The 24910-nt window shown below is 49.2% G+C and overlaps 1 protein-coding gene across 1 annotated transcript in view; it reads left to right on the top strand.

Annotated features, from left to right (window-relative positions):
• Positions 1–2774, top strand: part of LIMK1 (LIM domain kinase 1) — a 39754-nt gene extending 36980 nt beyond the window's left edge. Inside the window, exons 14-16 of the mRNA XM_030796675.1 lie at positions 810–865; positions 1120–1277; positions 1367–2774. Coding sequence (XP_030652535.1) covers positions 810–865; positions 1120–1277; positions 1367–1529 — 377 coding nt within the window. The 3' untranslated portion in view covers positions 1530–2774. The remainder of the gene's footprint in view (positions 1–809; positions 866–1119; positions 1278–1366) is intronic.
• The last annotated feature ends 22136 nt before the right edge of the window (positions 2775–24910 follow it).

Raw genomic sequence — 24910 nt, 5'->3', positions numbered from 1 at the left:
CCTGTAATCCCAGCTACTCGGGAAATTGAGGCAGGAGAATCACTCGAACCCAGGAGGCAGAGGTTGCAGTGAGCCATAATCGTGCCACTGCACTCTAGCCTGGGCGAAAAAGCAAGACTCCATCTCAAAGTAAAATAAACAGCAGAAATTTATTCCCTCTTAGTTTTGGAAGCCAGAAGGTTGAAATCCAACAGGGTTGCTCTCCCTCCACGGGGATCTGGGGGAGAATGCATTCCTTGCCTCTTCCACCTTCTGGTGGTTTTGCATTCCTGGGCTTGTGTTGGCGTCACTCCAGTCTCCACCCCTGTCTTCACAGGGCCACCTCCTCCTCTTCTGCTGTGTCTTCTCTGTGTCTCTCTCATGAGGGCATTTGCAGTGGCATTGGGGCCCACCCAGATCATCCAGCACCATCTCATCTCCAGATCCTTAATCCCATCTTCAAACGACCCTTTTTCTGACCCAGTAACATTCACGGATTCCGGAGACTTGACGTGGTTGCCTTTTGGGACCAGCACAGAGCACAGAGGTCATGACTTGTGCAAAGTCACGCAGCTGATCAGTGCCTCGAACTCCTTGTCCAGGGCTCTGCCCCTTGCTCCTCAGAGCTCCCAAAGGCTTGCTCAGACCTGGTGGGGTTGGGGGAAAGCCTAAGCCTGGGTTCCCATAGAGGTTGCCGGCATCTGCCTCCTGGGCCTGGACCTCCCGGCCGGGGCATCCTCCCAGCTGGCCTGGTCCCCTGCCTTTTGGCATCCCTGGCACCCCTGGCACCCCCGTGTGTTCATCTGCTGACAGTCATTCTCTTTGTCCAGGCCGCAGCTATGATGAGAAGGTGGATGTGTTCTCCTTTGGGATCGTCCTATGCGAGGTAGGTCCAGGGGTGGGTAGCAGCAGTGTCGAGGCCTGGGCTCCTCCGTACTCACCCAGGCTACAGGCTCAGCATCTGCAGGGGCCTCATGCCAGGAAGGCTGCCCACAGCAAGGCATGGGCTGGCCCCTGTGGGGTACCGCAGTCAGGCTGCAGCCAGGCCCGGTGCCACCTGCCCTCAAGCCACCTGGATGGCACCGAGACGCCCAGGCTGAGGGCCCTCCTGGAGTAACTGCTGGGCCTTGTGCTGGACAGATCATCGGGCGGGTGAATGCAGACCCCGACTACCTGCCCCGCACCATGGACTTTGGCCTCAACGTGCGAGGGTTCCTGGACCGCTACTGCCCCCCAAACTGCCCCCCGAGCTTCTTCCCCATCACCGTGCGCTGTTGCGATCTGGACCCCGAGAAGAGGTGAGTAGGATGGGGCCCTGGCCTGGGAGACGGTGGGGCCAATTCCCGGAAGAGCCAGACCCACCGTTCCCCACCCGCCTGTCACTCAGGCCATCCTTCGTGAAGCTGGAACACTGGCTGGAGACCCTCCGCATGCACCTGGCCGGCCACCTACCACTGGGCCCACAGCTGGAGCAGCTGGACAGAGGTTTCTGGGAGACCTACCGGCGCGGCGAGAGTGGACTGCCTGCCCACCCTGAGGTCCCCGACTGAGCCAGGTCCCCGACTGAGCCAGGGCCACTCAGCCCCCCCTGTCCCCACCTCCGGAGAATCCACCCCCGCCAGATTCCTCCGTGGGAGGTGGCCCTCAGCTGGTACAGTGGGGGCCCAGGCTTCTCCTCAGAGCCAGGCCCTGACTTGCCTTCTCCCACCCCGTGGACCGCTTCCCCTGCCTTCTCTCTGCCGTGGCCTGGAGCCGGCCCAGCTGCACACACACACCATGCTCTCGCCCTGCTGTAACCTCTGTCTTGGCAGGGCTGTCCCCTCTCGCTTCTCCTTGCATGAGCTGGAGGGCCCATGTGAGTTATGCCCCTTTCCACAGGCCACTGCCCCAGCAACCCTGTGCACGCTCCACCTGTCTGGTCCGTAGCTCCCTGGAGGCTGGGCCAGGAGGCAGCCTCCGAACCATGACCCATATAACGCTTGGGTGCATGGGAGGGCGCACATCAGGGCAGAGGCCAAGTTCCCACGTGTCTGTGTTCCCAGGAACCAAACGGGGAGTCTGGGGCCCGTTTTCCCCCCAGGGGGTGTCTAGGTAGCAACAGGTATCGAGGAATCTCCAAACCCCCAAAGCAGAGACAGGGCTGATCCCCTGGGGCAGAGGTCCCCGATGGCTGAGCAAACAGCCCCTTCTCTTGCTTTGGGTCTTTTTTTTGTTTCTTTCTCAAAGCCACTTTAGTGAGAAGCAGGTACCAAGCCTCAGGGTGAAGGGGGTCCCTTGAGGGAGTGTGGAGCTGTGGTGCCCGGGCCGGCGCTGATGGGGAGGAGCCAGCTCGGGCAGCGAGAGGATAGGCACAGTGGACAGGGCAGGTGTCCACCAGCAGCTCAGCCCCTGCAGTCATCTCAGAGCCCCTTCCCGGGCCTCTCCCCCAAGGCTCCCTGCCCCTCCTCATGCCCCTCTGTCCTCTGCGTTTTTTCTGTGTAATCTATTTTTTAAGAAGAGTTTGTATTATTTTTTCATACGGCTGCAGCAGCAGCTGCCAGGGGCTTGGGGTTTTATTTTTGTGGCGGGCGGGGGTGGGAGGGCCATTTTGTCACTTTGCCTCAGTTGAGCATCTAGGAAGTATTAAAACTGTGAAGCTTTCTCAGTGCACTTTGAACCTGGAAAACAATCCCGACAGGCCTGTGGGACCATGACTTAGGGAGGTGGGACCCACCCACCCCCATCCAGGAACCATGACGTCCAAGGAACCAAACCCAGATGCAGAACAATAAAATAAATTCCATACTCCCCACCCAGGTCCTGCGTGGCGATATGTGTCTGGGGCCCTGGGGAAATAGTCAAGGTAAGAGGAGTTAGTCTTCCCTGACCAGAAGACAAGGATGAGTGTGGTGGCTCATGCCTGTAATCCCAGCACTCTGGGAGGCTGAGACAGGACTCCTTAAGCCCAGGAGTTCAAGACCAGTCTGGACAACATAGTGAGACCCTGTCTCTACAAAAAAAATTTTTTAATTAGTTGGGCAGAGGCCAGGTGTGGTGGCTCATGCCTGTAATCCCAGCACTTTGGGAGGCAGAGGCGGGTGGATCACCTGAAGTCAGGAGTTCGAGACCAGCCTGGCCAACATGGTGAAAATTCATCTCTACCAAAAATACAAAAATTAGCCAGGCGTGGTGGCACGTGCCTGTAGTTCTAGCTACTTGGGAGACTGAGGCAGGAGAATCGCTTGGACCCGAAAGGCAGAGGTTGCAGTGAGCCGAGATGGCACCATTCCACTCCAGGCTGGGCAACAGAGCAAGACTTTGTCTCCAAAAAAAAAAAAAAAAAAAAAAATTAATTGGGCAGGCCAGGCACAGTGGCTCACGCCTGTAATCCCAGCCCTCTGGGAGGCCGAGGCAGGAGGATCGCCTGAGTCCAGGAGTTTGAGAACAGCCTGACTGACATAGTGAAGCCCCATCTCTACTAACAATACAAAATTAGCCAGGTGTGATGGCACATGCCTGAAATCCCAGCTACTTGGGGGGCTGAGGCAGGATAATTGCTTGAACCCAGGAGGCAGAGGTTGCAGTGAGCCAAGATTGCACCATTGCACCCCAGCCTGGGCAGCAAGAGCGAAACTCTATCTCAAAAAAAAAAAAAAATTTAGTTGGGCATGGTGGCATGCACCTGTAGTCCCAGCTACTCAGGAGGCTGAGGTGGGAGGATCCTTTGAGCCCAAGAGATCAAGGCTGCAATGAGCCATGTTTGCACCACTGCACTCCAGCCTGGGCAACAAAACAAGACTCTGTCTCAAAAAAAAAAAGGATGGAGGGGCAGCAAGGGGCCCGTCGGGATGTAGAGGGGAAGAGAGCACAGCCCAGTTTTAGGTGGAGCTGAGGTGGTGGCCCAGCCAGGACAAGTGAAGATTCTTCAAAAGCTGGGTTTGGAGGGCCGCGCATATTCCGGAGGTACTGCTTTCATACTTAATGTTTTCTTGTAAAACACGCCTGTAATCCTAGCACTTTGGGAGGCCAAGGTGGGCGGATCATCTGAGGTCGGGGGTTCAAGACCAACCTGGCCAACATGGAGAAACCCCGTCTACTAAAAATACAAAAAATTAGCCAGGTGTGGTGGCGCATGCCTGTAATCCCAGCTACTGGGGAGGCTGAGGTAGGAGAATCGCTTGAACCTGGGAGGTGGAAGTTGCGGTGAGCCGAGATCATGCCATTACACTTCAGCCTGGGCAACAAGAGCGAAACTCCATCTCAAACAAAACAAAACAAAACTAAACTAAACTAAAGGGTCCTATCAAGAAGATGGGCTGCACGTGATGGCTCACACCTAGAATCCCAGTGCTTCAGGAAGCCGAGGTGGAAGGATCACTTGAGGCGAGGAGTTCAAGATCAGCCTGGGCAACGTAGCAAGACCCTGTTTTTACCCAAAAAATAAAAAAAATCCAGATGCTGTGGTATGTGCCTGTAGTACCAGCTACTCAGAGGCTGAGGCAGGAGGATCGCTTGAGCCTGGGAGGTCAAGGCTGCAGTGAGCTGTGATCATGCCACTACACTCCAGCCTGGGTGACACAGTAAGACCTTGTCTCAAAAATAAATAAAAAATTTTGAAAACACACTAGGTATTGCAAATATAGGGCATTTAATTTGGTGTTTTGTTTCTGTTTTGTTGTTATTGTTTTGAGACAGGTCTCACTCTGTCACCCAGGCTGGACACTGCACAATCATGGCTCACTGCAGCCTCAACATCTGGGTCGAGCAATCCTCCCACCTCAGCTTCTCAGGTAGCTGAGACTATAGAAGCAAGCCACCACATCAAGTTAATTAAAAAAAATTTTTTGAGAGGCCAGGCATGGTGGCTCACGCCTGTAATCCCAGCACTTTGGGAGGCTGAGGCAGGCAGATCACCTGCGGTCAGGAGTTCAAGACCAGCCTGGCCAACATGGTGAAACCCCACCTCTACTAAAAATACAAAAATTAGCCATGTGTGGTGGCAGGCGCCCGTAATCCCAGCTACTCGGGAGGCTGTGACAGGAGAATCGCTTGAACCTGGGAGGCGGAGGTTGCAGTTAGCCGAGATCACGCCATTGTACTCCAGCCTGGGTGACAAGAGTGAAACTCCATCTCAAAAAAAAAAAGTTTAGAGACAAGGTCTCACTTTCTTGCCTAGGCTGGCCTCAAACTCCTGGGCTCAAGCAGTCTCCTGGGCCTCCCAAAGTGCTGGGATTACAGGCATGAGCCTCCATGTTCAGCCGCATTTAATACGAGAAAATTTTTTTTCTTGAGACGGAGTCTTGCTCTGTCGCCCAGGCTGGAGTGCAGTGGCATGATCTTCACTCACTGCAAGCTCCGCCTCCCAGGTTCACGCCATTCTCCTGCCTCAGCCTCCCAAGTAACTGGGACTACAGGTGCCTGCCACCACGCCCGGCTAATTTTTTCTATTTTTAGTAGAGACATGGTTTCACTGTGTTAGCCAGGATGGTCTTGATCTCCTGACCTCGTGATCCGCCCATCTCGGCCTCCCAAAGTGCAGGGATTACAGGCGTGAGCCACTGCACCCGGCCAATACGGGGAAATTTTTACATGGCTGTTGAAAGACAGAGGAATAGGCCAAAAGTGGATACTTAGATAACCCAGAGATGATTGCAGGAGAGAGCTACCACCCTCGGCGGGGGGGATTGACGGGGAGAGGTGATCACTTGAGTTACCTAATGTTGCATAGGAAATCACCTCTCAACTTCGTTGCTTAAAGTAACAATAATCACTCATTGCTCACGATTTCTTTTTTTTTTCTTTTTGAGACAGAGTCTCGCTCTGTCACCCTGGCTGGAGTGCAGTGGTGTGATCTCGGCTCACTGCAAGCTCCGCCTCCCAGGTTCATGCCATTCTCCTGCCTCAGCCTCCCGAGTAGCTGGGATTACAGGCACCTGCCACCGCACCCAGCTAATTTTTTGTATTTTTAGTAGAGATGGGGTTTCACTGTGTTAGCCAGGATGGTCTCGATCTCCTGACCTCGTGATCTGCCCGCCTTGGCCTCCCAAAGTGCGGGATTACAGGCGTGAGCCACTGCGCCCGGCTTGATTTCTGTTTGTCAAGAATTTGGGAGTCATTTAGGTGGGGGATTTGGGTGTGGGGGTCTCTCCTGGGGCTGCAGTCCTTTGAGGGTGTAACTGGGGCTGAAGGTCCCTTCCGAGAACCCTCCTATGTGGCTCACTCACATGGTGGGCAATTTGGTGCTAGCAGTTGATTCTACAGAGCAAAACGGGCTTGAGCCAATGTGCTACAAGCCAATACTATGACACCAGGCTTTTGGTTTTTTGTTTTTATTTTTATTTTATTTATTTATTTATTTATTTTTTTGACGGAGTTTCGCTTTTGTTGCCCAGGCTGGAGTGCAATGGGACAATGTGGGCTCACCACAACCTCCGCCTCCCAGGTTCAAGCGATTCTCCTGCCTCAGCCTCGGGCATGTGCCACCACACCCAGCTAATTTTTGTATTTTCAGTAGAGACAGGGTTTCTCCATGTTGGCCAGGCTGGTCTTGAACTCTTGACCTTAGGTGATCCACCCGCCTCAGCCTCCCAAAGTGCTGGGATTACAGGCGTGAGCCACCATGCCCGGCTGGTTTTTTGTTTTTATTATTTATTTATTTATTATTTTTTTTTTTTTGAGACACAATCTCATTCTGTCACCCAGGCTGGAGTGCAGTGGCACAATCTCGGCTCACTGCAAGCTCCACCTCCCAGGTTCAAGGGATTCTCATGCCTCAGCCTCCCTAGTAGCTGGGACTACAGGGGTGTGCCACCACACATGTCTAATTTTTATACCTTTAGTAGAGACAGGGTTTCATTATGTTGGCCAGGCTGGTCTCAAACTCCTGACCTCAAGTGATCCACCTGCCTCAGCCTCTCAAAGTGCTGGCCAGTTTTTTGTTTTTAAAGTTGGGATCTCACTGTGTTGTCCCGGCTGGTCTTGAACTCCAAGGCTCAAATGATCCTCCTGCCTCGACCTCCCAAAGTGCTAGGCTTACAGTCATGAGCCACCACGCCCAGCTGACACCAGGCTTTTGAGAAAAGAATAGCTTTATTGCAAGTCAACCAATAAGGAGACAGAAGTCTAGCTCAAATCTGTTACCCTGTGCCGGCTTTAAGGCGGTAATTTTATTAGGAAAGGTTTAGGGGGTGGATTCTGAGATTAGGTGATTGGTGGAAGGAAAGGGGAGGCCTGGAAAGTGCTCAGGCATGCGCAGTTCCCTCTTCATGTTACCTCATGGGGGGCATGTGCAAATTCCGGGGGTGGTTAGTATGTAACATGCAGTGGAAATTCGGGCTGTGACATCAGCAAGCTTGTTCTGTGCAAACTGCAGTTGGCCATATTGGTTCCAATCTATTTCAGCCAGCGTGTTAATCCCACCAGCAGATGAATTTCAGCATTTCTGCAAGTCGTTTCTTTTTTTATCTGCCATCCTGCAAACTGGAAAATTTCTGCTAGTCATTGGTTTCTTTAACTGTTTCGGGCACGGTTTCACTGGTAGGAGGCCTCAGTCTATCCCATGGGCCTCTCCATAGGGCTACTTCAGAGTCCCCACAGCAGCCTCCAAAATGAATATCCCAGCAGAGAAAAGAAAAGTGCCACTAGGGGCCGGGCGTGGTGGCTCACGCCTGTAATCCCAGCACTTTGGAAGGCTGAGGCAGGAGGATCCCTTGAGCCCAGGAGTTCAAGCCAGCCTGGGCAATGTAGGGAGACCCTATCTCTACTTAAAAAAAACAAAAAAAAGCAATTAGGCTGGGCATGGTGGCTCACACCTGTAATCCCAGCACTTTGGGAGGCCAAGGCAGGTGGATCATGAGGTCAGGAGTTCGAGACCAGCCTGGCCAAGATGGTGAAACCCTGTCTCTACTAAAAACACAAAAATTAGCCAGGCACAGTGGCGGGCTCCTGTAATCCCAGCTACTCAGGAGGCTGAGGCAGGAGAATTGCTTCAACCCAGGAGGCGGAGGTTGCAATGAGCCAAGATCGTGCCACTGTACTCCAGCCTGACAAAGCAAGACTCCATCTCAAAAAAAGAAAGAAAGAAAGAAAGAAAAAGAAAGAAAGAAAGAAAGAAAGAAAAAAAAGAAAGAAAAAGAAAGAAAGAAAGAAAGAAAGAAAGAAAGAAAGAAAGAAAGAAAAAAGGAAATTAGCTAGGTATGGTGGCACACACCTGTGGTCCCAGCTATTTGGGAGGCTGAGGCAGGAGGATTGGTTGAGCCCAGAAGGTCAAGGCTACAATGAGCCGGACTGTACCATTGCACTACAGCCTGGGCAACAGAGTAAGACGCTATCTCAAAAAAAGAAAAGAGGCCAGGTGCGGTGGATCACGCCTGTAATCCCAATATTTTGGGAGGCCAAGACAGGATCCCTTGAGGCCAGGAGTTTGAAACCAGCCTGGCCAACTTGGCAAAACCCTGTCTCTACCAAAAAATACAAAAATTAGCTGGGCGTGGTGGCCCACACCTGTAATCCCACCTACTTGGGAGGCTGAGGCAGGAGAATCACTTGAACCTGGGAGGCAGAGGTTACAGTGAGCCAAGATTGCACTATTGCACTCCAGCCTGAGCAACAGAGCAAGACTCCATCTCAAAAAAAAAGAAAAAATTACAGCTAGCCAACTGCCCACAAGCGCAGCTCTGGGTGCATTGCTTATGAGTTAACTCCTGCTTTGCAAGGAGCAGCTCTGGTTCAATAAAAGATTGCTGTTTAACACCACCAGCTTACCCTTGAATTCTTTGAGTGAAACCACAAACTCTCCCAGGCTAATCCACAATTTGGGGACTTAGCTATATGCCTGTCTCGGTACTAATTATCTTCATTATTGTAGCTTTGTCGTAACTTTTGAAATTGAGAAATGTGAGCCTTCCAACTTTGTTTTCCTTTTTCTAGATTGTTTTGGCTATATGAATTTCCTTGAATTTCCACAAGAATTTTTTTTTAAGTGCTGAGATCTCAGCTCACTGCAACCTCTGCCTCCCGGGTTCAAGCAATTCTCCCAACTTAGCCTCCCAAGTAGCTGGGACTAGAGGCATGCACCACCATGCTAATTTTTGTATTTTTAGTAGAGATGGGGTTTCACCATGTGTCCAGGCTGGTCTCGAACTCCTCGCCTCAAGTGATCCACCCACCTCAGGCTCCCAAAGTGCTGGGATTACAGATGTGAGCCACCATGCCCGGCCTCCACATAAATTTTTAGGATGAGCTTGTCAATTTCTGAAAACAAGGCAGCTGGGGATTTGTTTGGTTGGTTGGTTGTTTAGACACGAGGTGCCACACTGTCACCCAGACTGGAGTGCAGTGGCACAACTGCTAGCTCACTGCAGCCTGGAACTTCTAGGTTCAAGTGATCCTCTCATCTCAGCCTCCTGAGTACCAGGGAATACAGACACATGCCACCATGCCCTGCTAATTTTTTAATTTTTGTAGAGACATGGTCTCGAACTCCTGACCTTTTTTCCTGACCAGGCTGATCTTTTTTTTTTTTTTGAGATGGACTCTCATTCTGTCGCCCAGGCTGGAGTGCAATGGCGCAACCTCACCTCACTGCAACCTCTGCCTCCTAGGTTCAAGTGATTCTCCTGCCTCAGCCTCTCAAGTAGCTGATGGGCATGGGCGCCTGCCACCATGCCCGGCTAATTTTTCGTATTTTTAGTAGAGATGGGGTTTCTCCATGTTGGCCAGGCTGGTCTCAAACTCCTGGCCTCAAGTGATCCTCCTGCTTCAGCCTCCCACAGCACTGGAATTACAGGCGTGAGCCACTGCTCCTGGTCCAGCTGAGGATTTTGATAGGGATTGGTTTATATCTATATGTGAACTGGGGAATACTGGAATATCAACATCATAATAATATTAAGTCTTCCAGGCCAGGCATGGTGGCTCACACCTGTAATCCCAGCACTTGGGGAGATCGAGGCAGGTGGATCAACTGAGGTCAGGAGTTCAAGACCAGGCTGGCCAACATGGCAAAACCCCGTCTCTGCTAAAAATACAAAAATTAGCCAGGTGTGGTGGTGTGTGCCTGTAGTCCCAGCTACTTGGGAGGCTGAGGCAAGAGGATCCCTTGAACCTGGTAGGCAGAGGTGGCAGTGAGCCTAGATTGCACCACTGTACTCCAGCCTGGGTGAAAGAGCAAGGCTCTGTCTCAAAAAAAAAGGAAGAAGAAGGAGGAGGAGGAGGAAGAGAGGGAGGAGAAGAAGAGGAAAAAGAAGAAGGAGAAGGAAGGAGGGAGGGAAAGAAGGAAGGAAGAAGGAGGAAGGAGGAAGAAGAAATACCTGAAACTGGGTAATTTTTTTTTTAGAAAGGATCTTGCTCTGTTGCCCAGGCTGGAGTGCAGTGGCACAATCTTGGCTCACTGTAACCACCACCTCCTGGGTTCAAGCAATTTTCATGCCTCAGCCTCCTGAGTAGCTGGGATTCAGATGTGCACACCACGCCCAGCTAATTTTTATATTTTTAGTAGAGACGGGGTTTCATCATGTTGGCCAGGCTGGTCTCGAACCCCTGACCTCAGGTGATCAATCTGCCTCAGCCTCCCAAGTGCTGCAATTACAGGCGTGTGAGCCACTGTGTCTGGTTTCAAAAATACCATTTAATGGCTGACAATTACTTGCCCTGAAACATGAAACAAAATTCATTTACTACATTGTTTTTAAGATAGCACCTGGCCTTCGGTAATCGGAAATAATGATTTCCTATAAATAAAAACCACTGCAGTGCTTTTAGTGATTAGTGTACTTTACGTAGAGTTTTTCCCCCCGGCTGTGACATCATATTATTAAAAGCATTAAGCACTTGGAATTCATGCTATAGTTGATTTATAAGTTACATAATGTACAAAGCTCCTTTTATAAGAATGTTTTGTGGTCACAATTACTTCAAAACCCAATTACATTCAAATAATCTAATAGCTCATGCTTTGGCAATTATAGAAGTGTGATTTTGACACATAGAAATTTTATGAGGTTAGCAAATAAAAAATGCTATAAAAGAGGTGAACAATGGTTCCTCTGTTTAAATGTAGAGTGCAACAATATTTAGGTAATATTTTTCAGTTAATATAATCAGCCTAGAATATAGCATTGTAAATCAGACAGTGTTTTAGAAATACGGATCTAAAGAAGGTAATACCTTTTCCAAATTATAAAATTTTGGCAAATCAATACAGTACTTTGTAATACAATAAAACTGTGTTTTTGTTGGAGTCATATATGACTTTAATAATAATTTCCACTGCAAAAGTACCACCTAAGTACTAAATCAAATTATGAAGGCTTTTCATGACAGTTTATAACAGAGTCAGTTGTTTCACACAAATTAATATGGCTTTTAAAAAATTATATAATTTCTTGGCCAGGCACACTGGCTCATGCCTGTAATCCCAGCACTTTGTGGGGCTGAGACCGGCAAATTCCTGAGCTCAGGAGTTTGAGACCAGCATGGACAACATGGCAAGACCCTGTCTCTAAAAATAAAAATGTTTTAAAAGCTGCAGGGTTAACACAGTAGAGAAATCATGAGCATATAAAATATGCTACATTTCCTTCTGGGATTGGTCCAAAACTGCTCACAAAAAGCTTTAAAACTCTACTTTAAGAAGCTCCAGCCAGGCGCAGTGGCTCACGCCTGTAATCCCAGCACTTTGGGAGGCCGAGGCAGGCGAATCACAAGGTCAGGAGTTCGAGACCAGCCTGGCCAACATGGTGAAACCCCGTCTCTACTAAAAATACAAAAAAAATTACCTGGGCATGGTGGCGGGCGCCTGTAATCCTAGGTACTCGGGAGGCTGAGGCAGGAGAGTCGCTTGAACCTGGGAGGCGGAAGTTGCAGTGAGCCAAGATCGTGCTACTGCACTCCAGCCCAGGCGACAAACTGAGACTCCGTCTCAAAAAAAAAAAAAAAAAGTTCCAATACCAAATTAAAGCCATTTTTCAAGTATTGGTAAATCTTCCATAAACAGGGCAACCCTTAATGATCAATAGGTCATTCGGCTGGGGCTTATGCTGGTGGATCTCTTTTATTTAAAGCTCCAAACTCAGCTGGGCTTGGTGGTTCATGCCTGTAAGCCCAGCACTTTGGGAGGCCAAGGCAGGTGGATCACCTGAGGTCAGAAGTTCGAGACCAGCCTGGCCAACATAGTGAAACCCCCCCGTCTGTACTAAAAATACAAAAATTAGCCAGGCATGGTGCACAGAAAAAAAAAAGTCAATTATCCTATTTGGGGATTTAAATTATACTTTTTTAAAATTTTTTCGAGACAGTTTCACTCTGTCACCCAGTCTGGAGTGCAGTGGTACAATCTTAGCTCACTGCAACCTCCACCTCCTGAGTTCAAGCGATTATCCTGCCTCAGCCTCCTGAGTAGCTAGGATTACAGGCACCAGCCACCACACCTGGCTAATTTTTGTATTTTTTGTAGAGACAGGGTTTCACCATGTTGGCTAGGCTGGTCTCAAACTCCTGGCCTCAAGTGATCTGCCTGCTTCGGCCTCCCAAAGTGCTGGGATTACAGGAGTGAGCCACCACACCACCTGGACCAGCCTTTTCCTCTATAAATTAAAAAAAAAAAAAAAAAAAAAGGCCAGGTGCAGAGGTTCATGCCCATAATCCCAGCACTTTGGGACGGATCACTGTAATTCCAGCTATTCAGGAGGCTGAGGCAGGAGGATCACTTGAACCCAGGGGTCTGAGGTTGCAGTGAACCAAGATTGCACCACTGCACTCCAGCCTGGGCAACAGAGCAAGACTCCATCTCAAAAACAAAGAAAAAAGAAAAAGGCCAGGCAAAGTGACTTACATCTGTAATCCCAGTACTTTGGGAAGCTGAGGCAGGAGGATTGCTTGAGCCCAGGAGTTCAAGGCTGCAGTGAGCTATAATTGCACCACTGCGCTGCAGCCTAGGTGACAGAGCCAGACCCTGTCTCATAAAAAAAAAAAAAAAAAAAAAGAAAAAGAAAAAGAAAAGAAAGAGAAGAAAAGTGCCAAATTGTTTCTCAAAGCAGTTCTAGTGATTTACGGTCTCATTTGCAGTATATCAGATTCTTCGTTGTCCAGATCTTTTCAATTTTTTACAGACTAACAGGTACAATACAGTATCTTACTGTGGTACTAATTTGAGTTTCCCTGATTTCCTCTATAGTTGAGCATCTTTATGTGTTTATTGGCCACTCATATTTCTTCAGATCTTCTGCCTGCCTGCCTTCCTTCCTTCCTTCCTCTCTTCCTCCCTTCTCCCTCCCACCCTCCCTTCCTTCCTTTTTTTTTTTTTGAGACGGAGTCTCGCTCTGTCGCCCAGGCTGGAGTGCAGTGGTGGGACCTCGGCTCACTACAAGCTCCGCCTCCCAGATTAAAGCGATTCTCCTGCCTCGGCCTCCTGAGTAGCTGGGACTACAGGCGCCCACCACCACACCCAGCTAATTGTATTTTCAGTAGAGACGGGGTTTCACCGTGTTAGCCAGGGTGGTCTCGATCTCCTGACTTCGTGATCTGCCCACCTCAGCCTCCCAAAGTGCTGGGATTACAGGCGTGAGCGTGAGCCACCGTGCCTGGCCCCTTCCTTTTTTTAAAAAGAGAGACGGGTGCTCCCTTTGGCAGCACATATACTAAAAAGAGAGACAGGAAGGCCAGGCACAGTGGCTCACACCTGTAATCCCAGCACTTTGAGAGGCTGAGGCTGGTGGATCACCTGAGGTCAGAAGTTTGAGACCAGCCTGGCCAACACGGTGAAACACTGTCTCTACTAAAAATACAAAATTAGCCGGGTGTGGTAGCGCATGCCTGTAATCCCAGCTACTCAGGAGGCTGAGGCAGGAGAATCAATGAACCCGGGAAGCGAAAGTTGCAGTGAGATGAGATTGCGCCATTGCACTCCAGCCTGGGCAGCAAGAGTAAAACTCCGTCTCAAAAAACAAAAAAATTTCTTAAGTTTTGTGAACAAATACTTCATAATTTTCTCTACTGAGGTCTTAACACTTTTCTTTTTACATTTTACAGAATACTTCATATCTTGTCTCTCCCTTTTTTTTTGCAATCACCTTGAAAACATTAAGATTCAGATGGTCCTCTAATTTTCCTGTCTCCTATTATCCTTTGTGGTGTGTGTGTGTGTGTGTGTGTGTGCGTGTGTGTGTGTGTGTGTGTTGGAGACAGAGTCACTCTGCTGGACAGGCTGCAGTGCAGTGGTGGCATCTCGGCTTGCTGCAACCTCCGCCTCCTGGGCTCAAGTGATTCTCCTGCTTCAGCCTCCCGAGTAGCTGGGATTACCGGCATGTGCCACCACACCCGGCTAATTTTTGTATTTTCAGTAGAGACGGGATTTCACCGTGTTGGCCAGGCTGGTTTCAAACTCTTTTTTTTTTTGGAGACGGAGTCTCGCTCTGTCGCCCAGGCTGGGGTGCAGTGGCGGCCGATCCTGGCTCACTGCAAGCTCCGCCTCCCCATTTCACGCCATTCTCCTGCCTCAGCCTCCTGAGTAGCTGGGACTACAGGCGCCTGCCACCACGCCCGGCTAATTTTTTCTATTTTTAGTAGAGACAGAGTTTCACTGTGTTAGCCAGGAAGGCCTCGATATCCTGACCTCATGATCCGCCTGCCTCAGCCTCCCAAAGTGCTGGGATTACAGGTGTGAGCCACTGCGCCCGGCCATGGTTTCAAACTCTTGACCTCAAGTGATCTGCCCACCTCAGCCTCCCAAAGTGCTGGGATTACAGACGTGAGCCACTGCACCCAGCCTGTTATCCTTTGTTTTTGGAAGGAAGCATTTGAACAAGAGTGACCCTATCTTGAATAGAGGCTGGGTAAAATGAGGCTGAGACCTGCTGGGCTGCATTCCCAGTAGGTGAGACATTCTTATTCACAGGATGAGACAGGAGGTTGGCAGAACTGGTATCACAAGATACGGGTCACAAAGACCCTGCTGATAAAACAGGATGCTGGCAGGGCACAGTGGCTCACTCCTGTAATCCCAGCATTCTGGGAGGCTGAGGCAGGCAGATCACTTGATGCCAGGAGTTCAAGACTAGCCTGGCCAACATGGTGAAACACTGTCTTACTAAAAATACAAAAATTACCCAGACATGGTGGCAGGCCTGTAATCAAAAAAAAAAAAAAAAAAAAAAAAAAAAAAAAAAAAAAAAAAAAAAAAAAAAAAAAAAAAAAAAAAAAAAAAAAAAAAAAAAAAAAAAAAAAAAAAAAGTCCAGGAACACTGAATCCATGCTAGGAGACTCGGAAGCCCTGGCATGAATCCAGTTCGTTTAGCATAGAATGAAGAAATAACTGTAAGTATACTCAGTCAAGCAGTCCATGCCACTGCTCTGCCTATGGAGGAGTCATTCTTTATTCCTTTCCTATTCTTTTTTTTTTTTTTTCTTTTTTGAGACAGAGTCCCACTCTGTTGCCCAGGCTGGAGTGCAGTGGCACGATCTTGACTCACTGCAACCTCTGCCTCCCAGGTTCAAGCAGTTCTCCTGCCTCAGCCTTCCAAGTAGCTGGAATTACAAGTATGCACCACCACACCCAGCTAATTTTTGTATTTTTAACAGAGATGGAGTTTTACCAAGTTGGCCATGCTGATCTCGAACTCCTGACCTCAGGTGATCCACCCGCCTCAGCCTCCCAAAGTGCTGGGATTACAGACGTGAGCCACTGCACCTGGCTATTCCTTTACTTTCCTGATAAGCTTGCTTTCAGATGGGGTGTGATGGTTCACATGTGTAATCCCAGCACTTTGGGAGGCCTAAGTGGCAGGACTGCTTGAGCCTAGAAATTCAAGACCAACCAGCACAACATAGTGAGATCATATTATTTAAAAAAAAAAAAAAAAAAAAGCTTGGCCAACATGACAAACACCTGCCTCTACTAAAAAATTACAAAAATTGTCCAGGCGTGGTGGCTCACGCCTGTAATCCCAGCACTTGGGAGGCTGAGGTGGGCGGATCATGAGGGGGGAGATCGAGACCATCCTGGCTAACACAGTGAAACCCCATCTCTACTAAAAATACAAAGAATTAGCCAGGCATGGTGGCGGGCGCCTGTAATCCCAGCTACAGGAGGCTGAGATGGGAGAATGGCATGAACCTGGTAGGCGGAGATTGCAGTGAGCTAAGATCATGCCACTGCATCCAGCTGGGCGACAGAGCAAGACTCCGTCTCAAAAAAAAAAAAAAAAAAAAAAAAATAGCAGAAGGTAACACATGCGTGTAATCCCAGCTACTCAGGAGGCTGAGGCAGGACAGTCACTTGAACCCGGGAGGCAGAGCTTGCAATGAGCTGAGATCAAGCCACTGCACTCCAGCCTGGGCGACAGAGCGAGACTCTAAAAAATAAAAATAAAAAATAAAAAAAAGAACTTATTTATGTAACCAAATACCACCTGTTCACCTGTTCCCCAAAAACCTATTGAAACAAAAATAAATAAATAAATATAAAGAAATAATTTTTATTTATTTATTTTATTTTATTTTGAGATGGAGTCCCACTCTGTCACCCAGGCTGGAGTGCAGTGGCGCAATCTCGGCTCACTGCAAGCTCCGCCTCCTGGGTTCACGCCATTCTCCTGCCTCAGCCTCCCGAGTAGCTGGGACTACAGGCGCCCACCAACACGCCCGGCTAATTTTTTGTATTTTTAGTAGAGACAAGGTTTCACTGTGTTAACCAGGATAGTTTCAATCTCCTGACCTCGTGATTCGCCCACCTCGGCCTCCCAAAGTGCTGGGATTACAGGCGTGAGCCATCGCGCCCGGCCCCAAGAAATAATTTTTTTAAAAGCTGGGGTTTCCAAAAACCCTCTCCTGGAGTTAGATAATTTTCTAGAATGGCTCACAGAGCTCAGGGAAATACTTATGTTAAGTAGTTTATTTTTTTATTTTTTGGGACTCACTCTGTCACCAGGCTGGAGTGCAGTGGCGCAATCCCAGCTCACTGCAACCTCCACTTCCTGGGATCAAGCGATTCTCCTGCCTCAGCCTCCTGAGTAGCTGGGACTACAGGCGCAGGCCACCACGCCCAGCTAATTTTTGTATTTTTAGTAGAGACAGGGTTTCACCATGTTGGCAGGATGGTCTCGATCTCTTGACTTCGTGATCTACTCGCCTCAGCCTCTCAAAGTGCTGGGATTGATTACAGGCATGAACCACTGCACCCGCTCCAACTAGTTTATTATATTTAAATTTTTTTACTTAATTTTTTTTTTTTTTGAGACGGAGTCTCACTCTGTCCCCCAGGCTGGAGTACAGTGACACAATCTCGGCTCACTGCAACCTCCGCCTGCCAGGTTCATGCCATTCTCCTGCCTCAGCCTCCCGAGTAGCTGGGACTGCAGGCGTGCACCACCACGCCCGGCTAATTTTTTGTATTTTTAGTAGAGACGGAGTTTCACCATGTTAGCCAGGATGGTCTCGATCTCCCGACTCCATGATCCGCCCGCCTCGGCCTCCCAAAGTGCTGGGATTACAGGCATGAGCCACCACACCTGGCCTTTTTTACTTAATTTTTAAAATAGAGATGGAGTCTTGCTATCTTGCCCAGGCTGGTCTTGAATTCCTGGGCTCAAGTGATTCTCTCACCTCATCCTCAGCCTCTGTAGTAGCTGGAACTACAGGTGCACACCACCACATGCAGCTAAGTTTTTAATTTTCCTTTTTTTTTATTTTTGAGACGAAGTTTCACTCTTTTCGCCCAGGCCGGAGTGCAATGGCGTGGTCTCGGCTCACTGCAACCTCTGCCTCCTGGGTTCAAGCGATTCTCCTGCCTCAGCCTCCCGAGTAGCTGGGACTACAGGCACCTGCCACCACGCCTGGTTAATTTTGTATTTTAGTAGAGACAGGGTTTCACCATGTTGGTCAGGCTGGTCTCGAACTCCTGACCTCAGGTGATCCACCCACCTTGGCCTCCCAAAGTGCTGGAATTACAGGTGTGAGCCACCACGCCCAGCCTTTAATTTTATTTTCTCTAGAGAGGAGTCTCATAATATTACCCAAGCTGGCCTCAAACTCTTGGCCTCAATAAATCCTCCCACCTCAGCCTCCTGAGTAGCTAGGACTACAGGAGTGCACCACCATGCCCAGCTAATTTTTTTATTTTGTAGAGATGGGGGTCTCATTATGTTGCCCAGGCTGGTCTTGAACTCCTGGGCTCAAGTGATCCATCCTCTTGCCTCAGCTTCCCAAAGTGCTGCGATTACAGGTGTGAGCAAACATGCCCAGCCTAATATTATTAATACATCATAGCTGTCCATATTTATAGGGTGCATGTGAAATTTTGTTATGTGCATAGAAGTGCAATTGTAGGAACCAAGGAAAAAACTTCTGCTTCACCTTCTGAAGGTTTGCTGATAAATCAGCTCACAAAAGGCAGATTAATTGGAAAAAGGGTGATACAAATTGCATTCACACGTATCTGGGGAGAACCACACCACAGCGTGATTACCCACCACCCCAAATGCGTTCAGAAGCTTATATACCATCTTCTTTTTTTTTTTTTTTTTTTTAAGTAGAGACTGGGTTTTCGCCATGTTGCCAGGCTAGTCTCGAACGCCTGCGCTCAAGTGATCTTCCCCTCTTGGCCTCCCAAAGTGGCGCTGGGATTACCACCATGAGCCACTGTGCCTGGCACTATATACATATATATAGATATGTATACATATCGATATATAGAGTATATAGAGATATCTCTATATATTGATATATATATCTATATATACACATATCTCTATATAGAGATATATATCGATATATATATATACCATCTTGCAGTTACAGAAAGAATAGGGGTTTGGATCCTGGTAAAACAGGTTATGGCAGGGGGAAGAAAGAGGAATTCTATTGAGGGGACATAAAGGATTACTGGGGGCTAGGCAGAGTGGCTCACGCCTGTAATCCTAGCACTTTGGGAGGTCAAGGTGGGCAGATCACTTGAGGTCAGGAGTTCGAGACCACCCTGGTCAACATGGCGAAACCCCATCTCTACTCAAAACACAAAAATTGGCCAGTCATGGTGGCACGTAGCTGAAATCCCAGCTACTCAGGAGGCTGAGGCAGGAGAACCACTTGAACCCAGGAGGAGGAAGTTGCAGTGAGCTGAGATGGCATCACTGCACTCCAGCCTGGGTGACAGAGCGAGACTCCATCTCAATAAAAATAAAAATAAAGCATTACTGGGGAGAACGAATGGATTTAGGAACAGAGATTAACTTGTACATAATTCTCTTTGGAATTTCAATGAGCCTGAGGGAGACATTATCTTGCGGAAGAGTCTGTTCAGGTGTGGTTCCATCCTTGATCTTATAGAAAGGAGAAGAAAAAAAAAACAATTGTTTTCCTTGTGGGGAGGAATGTCTGGATCTTAGGCAGAGAAAGTAGCTTCAACTTCATCCTGTGCTGTGGGAGAAAAGGTATTCTTTTAGACACAGTTTATCGTTACTGCTGCTTTTCCTGTGTTTGGGCTATACCTTCCTGCCTCTTTGAATGGTGGGTAGACCAGAGTTTGTGAGTCAATTTGTATTAGCTGTGTGATCTGGAGCAAGCTACTATTGTCAGAGGAGTTTGAACCAGAGTGACTCCATCTTGAATAGCGGGTGGGTAAAAAGAGGCTGAGACCTGCTGATATTGACAGGAGGCAGCCAAGTGCCTAGGCCAATAGGGGAGGGTCCCCGGTGAAACCCCACCTCCAACCCGAAGACAGTTTAAAGCCTGAAACTGAAGGTACAAGTTTAAACCTCAGACAGGATTGAGAGCTTACCTTCCTGTTTGTTGCGCTTTCCTCTGATTGATCCCCACCCTTCGCCTATTTTACATATACCCACCCTTTCCTAATTGGTTTTCTACTCTTTCTTTTTTTTTTTGAGACAGAGTCTCGCTCTGTCACCCAGGCTGGAGTGCAGTGGTGCAATCTCGGCTCACTGCAAGCTCCACCCCCTGGGTTCATGTCATTCTCCTGCCTCAGCCTCCCGAGTAGCTGGGACTATAGGTGCCCGCTACCACACCCGGCTAATTTTTTGTATTTTTCAGTAGAGATGAGGTTTCACCATGTTAGCTAGGATGGCCTCGATCTCCTGACCTTGTGATCCGCCCACCTTGGCCTCCCAAAGTACTGGGATTACAGGCGTGAGGCACCGTGCCCGGCAGTTTTCTACTCTTTCATGCCCACCTTTGAGTAGAGTCTTTGCTTTAACTCACCTCATTAGCATAAACTCCAGTGTGATCAAAAGGGCTCATTATAAATAACAAAAGACATTCCTCCAACTCCTGGACTTAAGGGATCCCTCAAGCAAGCCTCAGCCTCCTGAATAGCTGGGACTACCTCTTTTTGCATACTCACAAGCCAATCAGCACACACTCCCCACCCTGTGCCTATAAAGGCTCCAGACTCAGTCAGCAGGGGAAAAGACGACCTGACTTTGGGGAAGGCAACCTGCACTTCCCATCCCCTCTCCAGCTCCCTTCTCCACTGAGAGTCACTTTCATTGCTCAATAAAATTCTCCACCTTCATCATCCTTCAATCATCCATGTAACTTCGTTCTTCCTGGATGCTGGACAAGAGCTTGGGACCCAGCAAGTGAGGGTACCCAGAAAGGCTGTCACACTGGGCCTTTGCCCTCACCGGTGAAGGGCAGCTGTCCCCATGTGATGAGACAAAGGACCAGCTGAGCTGCTGACATGTCACCATCCATGGATAGCAGAACTAAAGGAGCACTGTAATAACACCCCCTATGGGGCTTCAGAGACACGGGCACCCTCACCTAGGTGCTGCTGCATTCCCCTCAAGGTGACGTGCCTGCTCTGGCTACGGGCCCTGCATAGAGCTTGCTCCTGTGTTGGTGCCTGGAGAAGCCAGCTGGCCAGATCCCACACTTAGTCACTCATGTGCTCCCTCCTGCAAGGGGTTGAGCACAGCGGGCTGAGTAGATGGGGCATCCCTTCCACGAGTCTGGCAAACGGGCCTGGAAAAACCCTGCATCACCACTGAGCTACATTCCCAGGAGGTGAGGCATTCCCAGTCACGAGATGACACAGGAGGGTGGCACAAGACACAGGTGACAAAAAATCTTGCTGATAAAACATGTTGCAGCAAAGAAGCCGGCCAAAACCCACCAAAACCAAGGTGGCGATGAAAGTGACCTTTGGTAGGTGGGCGCGGTGGCTCACGCCTGTAATCCCAGCACTTTGGGAGGCCGAGGCAGGCGGATCACCTGAGGCCGGGAGTTCTAGACCAGCCTGATCAATATGGAGAAACCCCGTCTCTACTAAAAATACAAAAAATTAGCTGGGCGTGGAGGCACATGCCTGTAATCCCAGCTACTTGGGAGGCTGAGGCAGGAGAATCGCTTGAACCCGGGAGGCAGAGGTTGCAGTGAGCCAAGATCGTGCCATTGCATTCTAGCCTGGATGACAAGAGTGAAACTCCATCTCAAAAAAAAGAAAGAAAGTGACCTCTGGTCGTCCTCACTGCTCATTATATGCTAATTATAATATATTAGCATGCTAAAGACACTCCCACCAGTGCCGTGACAGTTTAGAAATGCCGTGGCAACATCAGGAAGTTACCGTATATGGTCTAAAAAGGGGAGGAACCGGCTGGGCGCAGTGGCTCATGCCTGTAATCCCAGCACTTTGGGAGGCCAAGGCTGGTGGATTGCAAGGTCAAGAGTTCAAGACCAGCCTGGCCAAGATGGTGAAACCCTGTCTCTACTAAAAATACAAAAATTAGCTGGGCATAGTGGCAGGCGCCTGTAATTCCAGCTACTCAAGAAGGCCAAGGCAGGAGAATCACTTGGACCCGGGAGGCAGAGGTAGCAGTGAGCTGAGATTGCACCATTGCACTCCAGCCTGGGAGACAGAGCCAGACTCTGTCTCAAAAAAAAGTGGGGAGGAACCCTCAGTTCCAGGAATTGCCCATGCCTTTCCCAGAAAACTAATGAATAATCCACCCTCGTTGGGCATGTAATCAAGAGATAACTATAAAAAATAGCCAGCCAGCAACCTAGGGGCTGCTCTGCTTATGGAGTAGACATTCTTTGTTCCTTTACTTTCTTTTTTTTTTTTTTTTTGAGATGGAGTCTCACTCTGTCATCCAGGCTGGAGTGCAGTGGCGCGACCTCGGCTCACTGCAACCTCCACCTCCCCAGCTCAAGCGATTCTCCTGCCTCAGCCTCCCAAGTAGCTGGGATTACAGGCGTGTGTCACCACGCCCAGCTAGTTTTTGTATTTTTTAGTGGAGACAGGGTTTCACCATGTTGGCTAGTCTGGTCTTGAACTCCCAACCTCAAATGATCCACCCACCTTGGCCTCTCAAAGTGCTGGGAATACAGGTGTGAGCCACTGTGCCCAGCCTATTCCTTTACTTTCGTAATATACTTGCTTCCACTTTACTCCATGGACTCGCCTGGAATTCTTTCTTGTGTGAGATTCAAGAACTCTCTCTTGACTGGGTGTGGTGGCTCACACCTGTAATCCCAGCACTTTGGGAGGCCGAGGCAGGTGGATCATGAGGTCAGGAGTTTGATACCAGCCTGACCAACATGGGGAAACCCTGTTTCTACTAAAAATACAAGAAAATTAGCCGGGCATGGTGGCACGCGCCTGTAATCCCAGCTACTCAGGAGGCTGAGGCAAGAGAATCGCTTGAACCCGGGAGGCAGAGGTTGCAGTGAGCCGAGATAGTGCCATGGCACTCCAGCCTGGGCAATAGAGTGAGACTCTGTCTCAAAAAAAAAAAAAGAAAAAAGAAAAGAAAAAAGAACCCTCTCTTCGGGTCTGGATAGGGACTCCTTTCCAGTAACAGAGTGAAAGAAAAATAAAATCACCAGACCCCAAACTCACTATGTCAAAGGGAAAAGCTAAGCTTAGGAACTGAGTCATGCAGGAAACTGCATTTTCTTTTGTTCCTAACCAGATGGCTGCAGGATTGAATGCCACGTATCTCCCCAGGTGGCCTCCCTCACCCTGACCATGTAAATTCAACTTACCTTCACAGGTACAGGACAAATAAAAGAATAGAAATCTGGCCAGGCGTGAGGGCTCACACCTGTAATCCCAACACTTTGGGAGGGTGGGGTGAGAGAATTGCTGGAGCTCAGGGGTTGGAGATCACCCTGGGCAACACAGTGAGAGCCTGTCTCTACGGAAAAGATTTTAAATTAGCCTGGTGTGGTAGTGCACACCTGTAGTCCCAGCTACTTGGGAGGCTGCATTGGGAGTATTGCGTAAGCTCAGGAGGTCGAGGCTCTATCGAGCTGTGATCGCACTGCTGCACTCCAACCTGAGCAACAGAATAAGACCCTGTGTCCAGAAAAAAAAAAAAATCATGGCCAGGCGTGGTGGCTCACGGCTGTAATCTCAGCACTTTGAGAGGCCAAGGGATCACCTGAGGTCATGAGTTCGAGACCAGCCTGACCAACATGGTGAAACCCCGTCTCTACTATAGACAAAAAATTAGACAGGGATGGTGGCACATGCCTGTAATTCCAGCTGCCTGGGAGGCTGAGGCAAGAGAATCACTAGAGCCGAGGCGGCAGAGGTTGCAGTGAGCCAGGACTGTACCATTGCATTCCAGCCTAGGCAACAAGAGTGAAACTCTGTCTCAAAAAAATAACAATAATATTTTTTTTTTCTGAGGTGGAGTCATGCTCTGTCACCCAGGCTGGAGTGCAGTGGCGCAATCTCGGCTCACTGCAAGCTCTGCCTCCCGGGTTCACGCCATTCTCCTGCCCCAGCCTCCCAAGTAGCTGGGACTACAGGCGCCCACCACCACGCCCGGCTAAATGCTTTGTATTTTTAGTAGAGACGGGGTTTCACCATGTTAGCCAGGATGGTCTCGATCTCCTGACCTCGTGATCCGTCCGCCTTGGCCTCCCAAAGTGCTGGGATTACAGGCGTGAGCCACTGCGTCGGGCCAATATATATTTTTTTAAAATCATACTTCCAGGCCAGGTGAGGTGGTTCACACCTATAATCCCAGCACTTTAGGAGGCCGAGGTAGGCAGATCACAAGGTCAGGAGTTCAAGACTAGCCTGGCTAACATGGTGAAACCCTGTCTGTACTAAAAACTACAAAAATTAGCCAGGCGTGGTGGTGCGCGCCTGTAATGCTAGCTACTCAGGAGGCTGAGGCAGGAGAATTGCTTGAACCCAGGAGGCAGAGGTTGCAACGAGCTGAGATCACGCTACTGCACTCCTGCCTGGGGGACAAAGCGAGACTCTGTCTCAGAAAAAATAATAATAATAAAAAATCATAGGCCGGGCACAGTGGCTCACGCCTGTAATCCCAGCACTTTGGGAGGCCGAGGTGGGCAGATCACCTGAGGTTGGGAGTTCGAGACCAGCCTGACTAACATGGAGAAACCTCATCTCTACTAAAAATACAAAATTAGCCGGGCGTGGTGGTTCGTGCCTGTAATCCCAGCTTCTCGGGGGGCTGAGGCAGGAGAATCGCTTGAACCCTGGAGGCGGAGGTTGCGGTGAGCCGAGATCGTGCCATTGCACTCCAGCCTGGGCAACAAGAGTAAAACTCTGTCTCAAAAAAAAAAATAAATAAATAAAAATAAATAAATAAATATTTTTTTTTTTTTTTTGAGACAGAGTCTTGCTCTATCACCCAGGCTGGAGTGCAGTGGCGCAATCTCGGCTCACTGCAAGCTCCGCCTCCTGGGTTCACGCCATTCTCCTGCCTCAGCCTCTCTGAGTAGCTGGGACTACAGGCGCCCGCCATCACGCCCGGCTAATTTTTTTGTATTTTTAGTAGAGACGGGGTTTCACCGTGGTCTCGATCTCCTGACCTCGTGATCCGCCTGCCTCGGCCTCCCAAAGTGCTGGGACTACAAGCGTGAGCCACCGCACCTGGCCAAAAATTTTTTTTTTAAATCATTACTTCCACCCACCCTAAGACAAAAGCATAATTGACTTCTTCCTATACTCTGTGTT

This window comes from Nomascus leucogenys, chromosome 17, assembly GCF_006542625.1.
Source record: "Nomascus leucogenys isolate Asia chromosome 17, Asia_NLE_v1, whole genome shotgun sequence".
NCBI classification, from domain to species: Eukaryota; Metazoa; Chordata; class Mammalia; order Primates; family Hylobatidae; genus Nomascus; species Nomascus leucogenys.
Note: the sequence above shows the minus strand (reverse complement) of the source record. Positions and strands in the feature narration are given on the sequence as shown.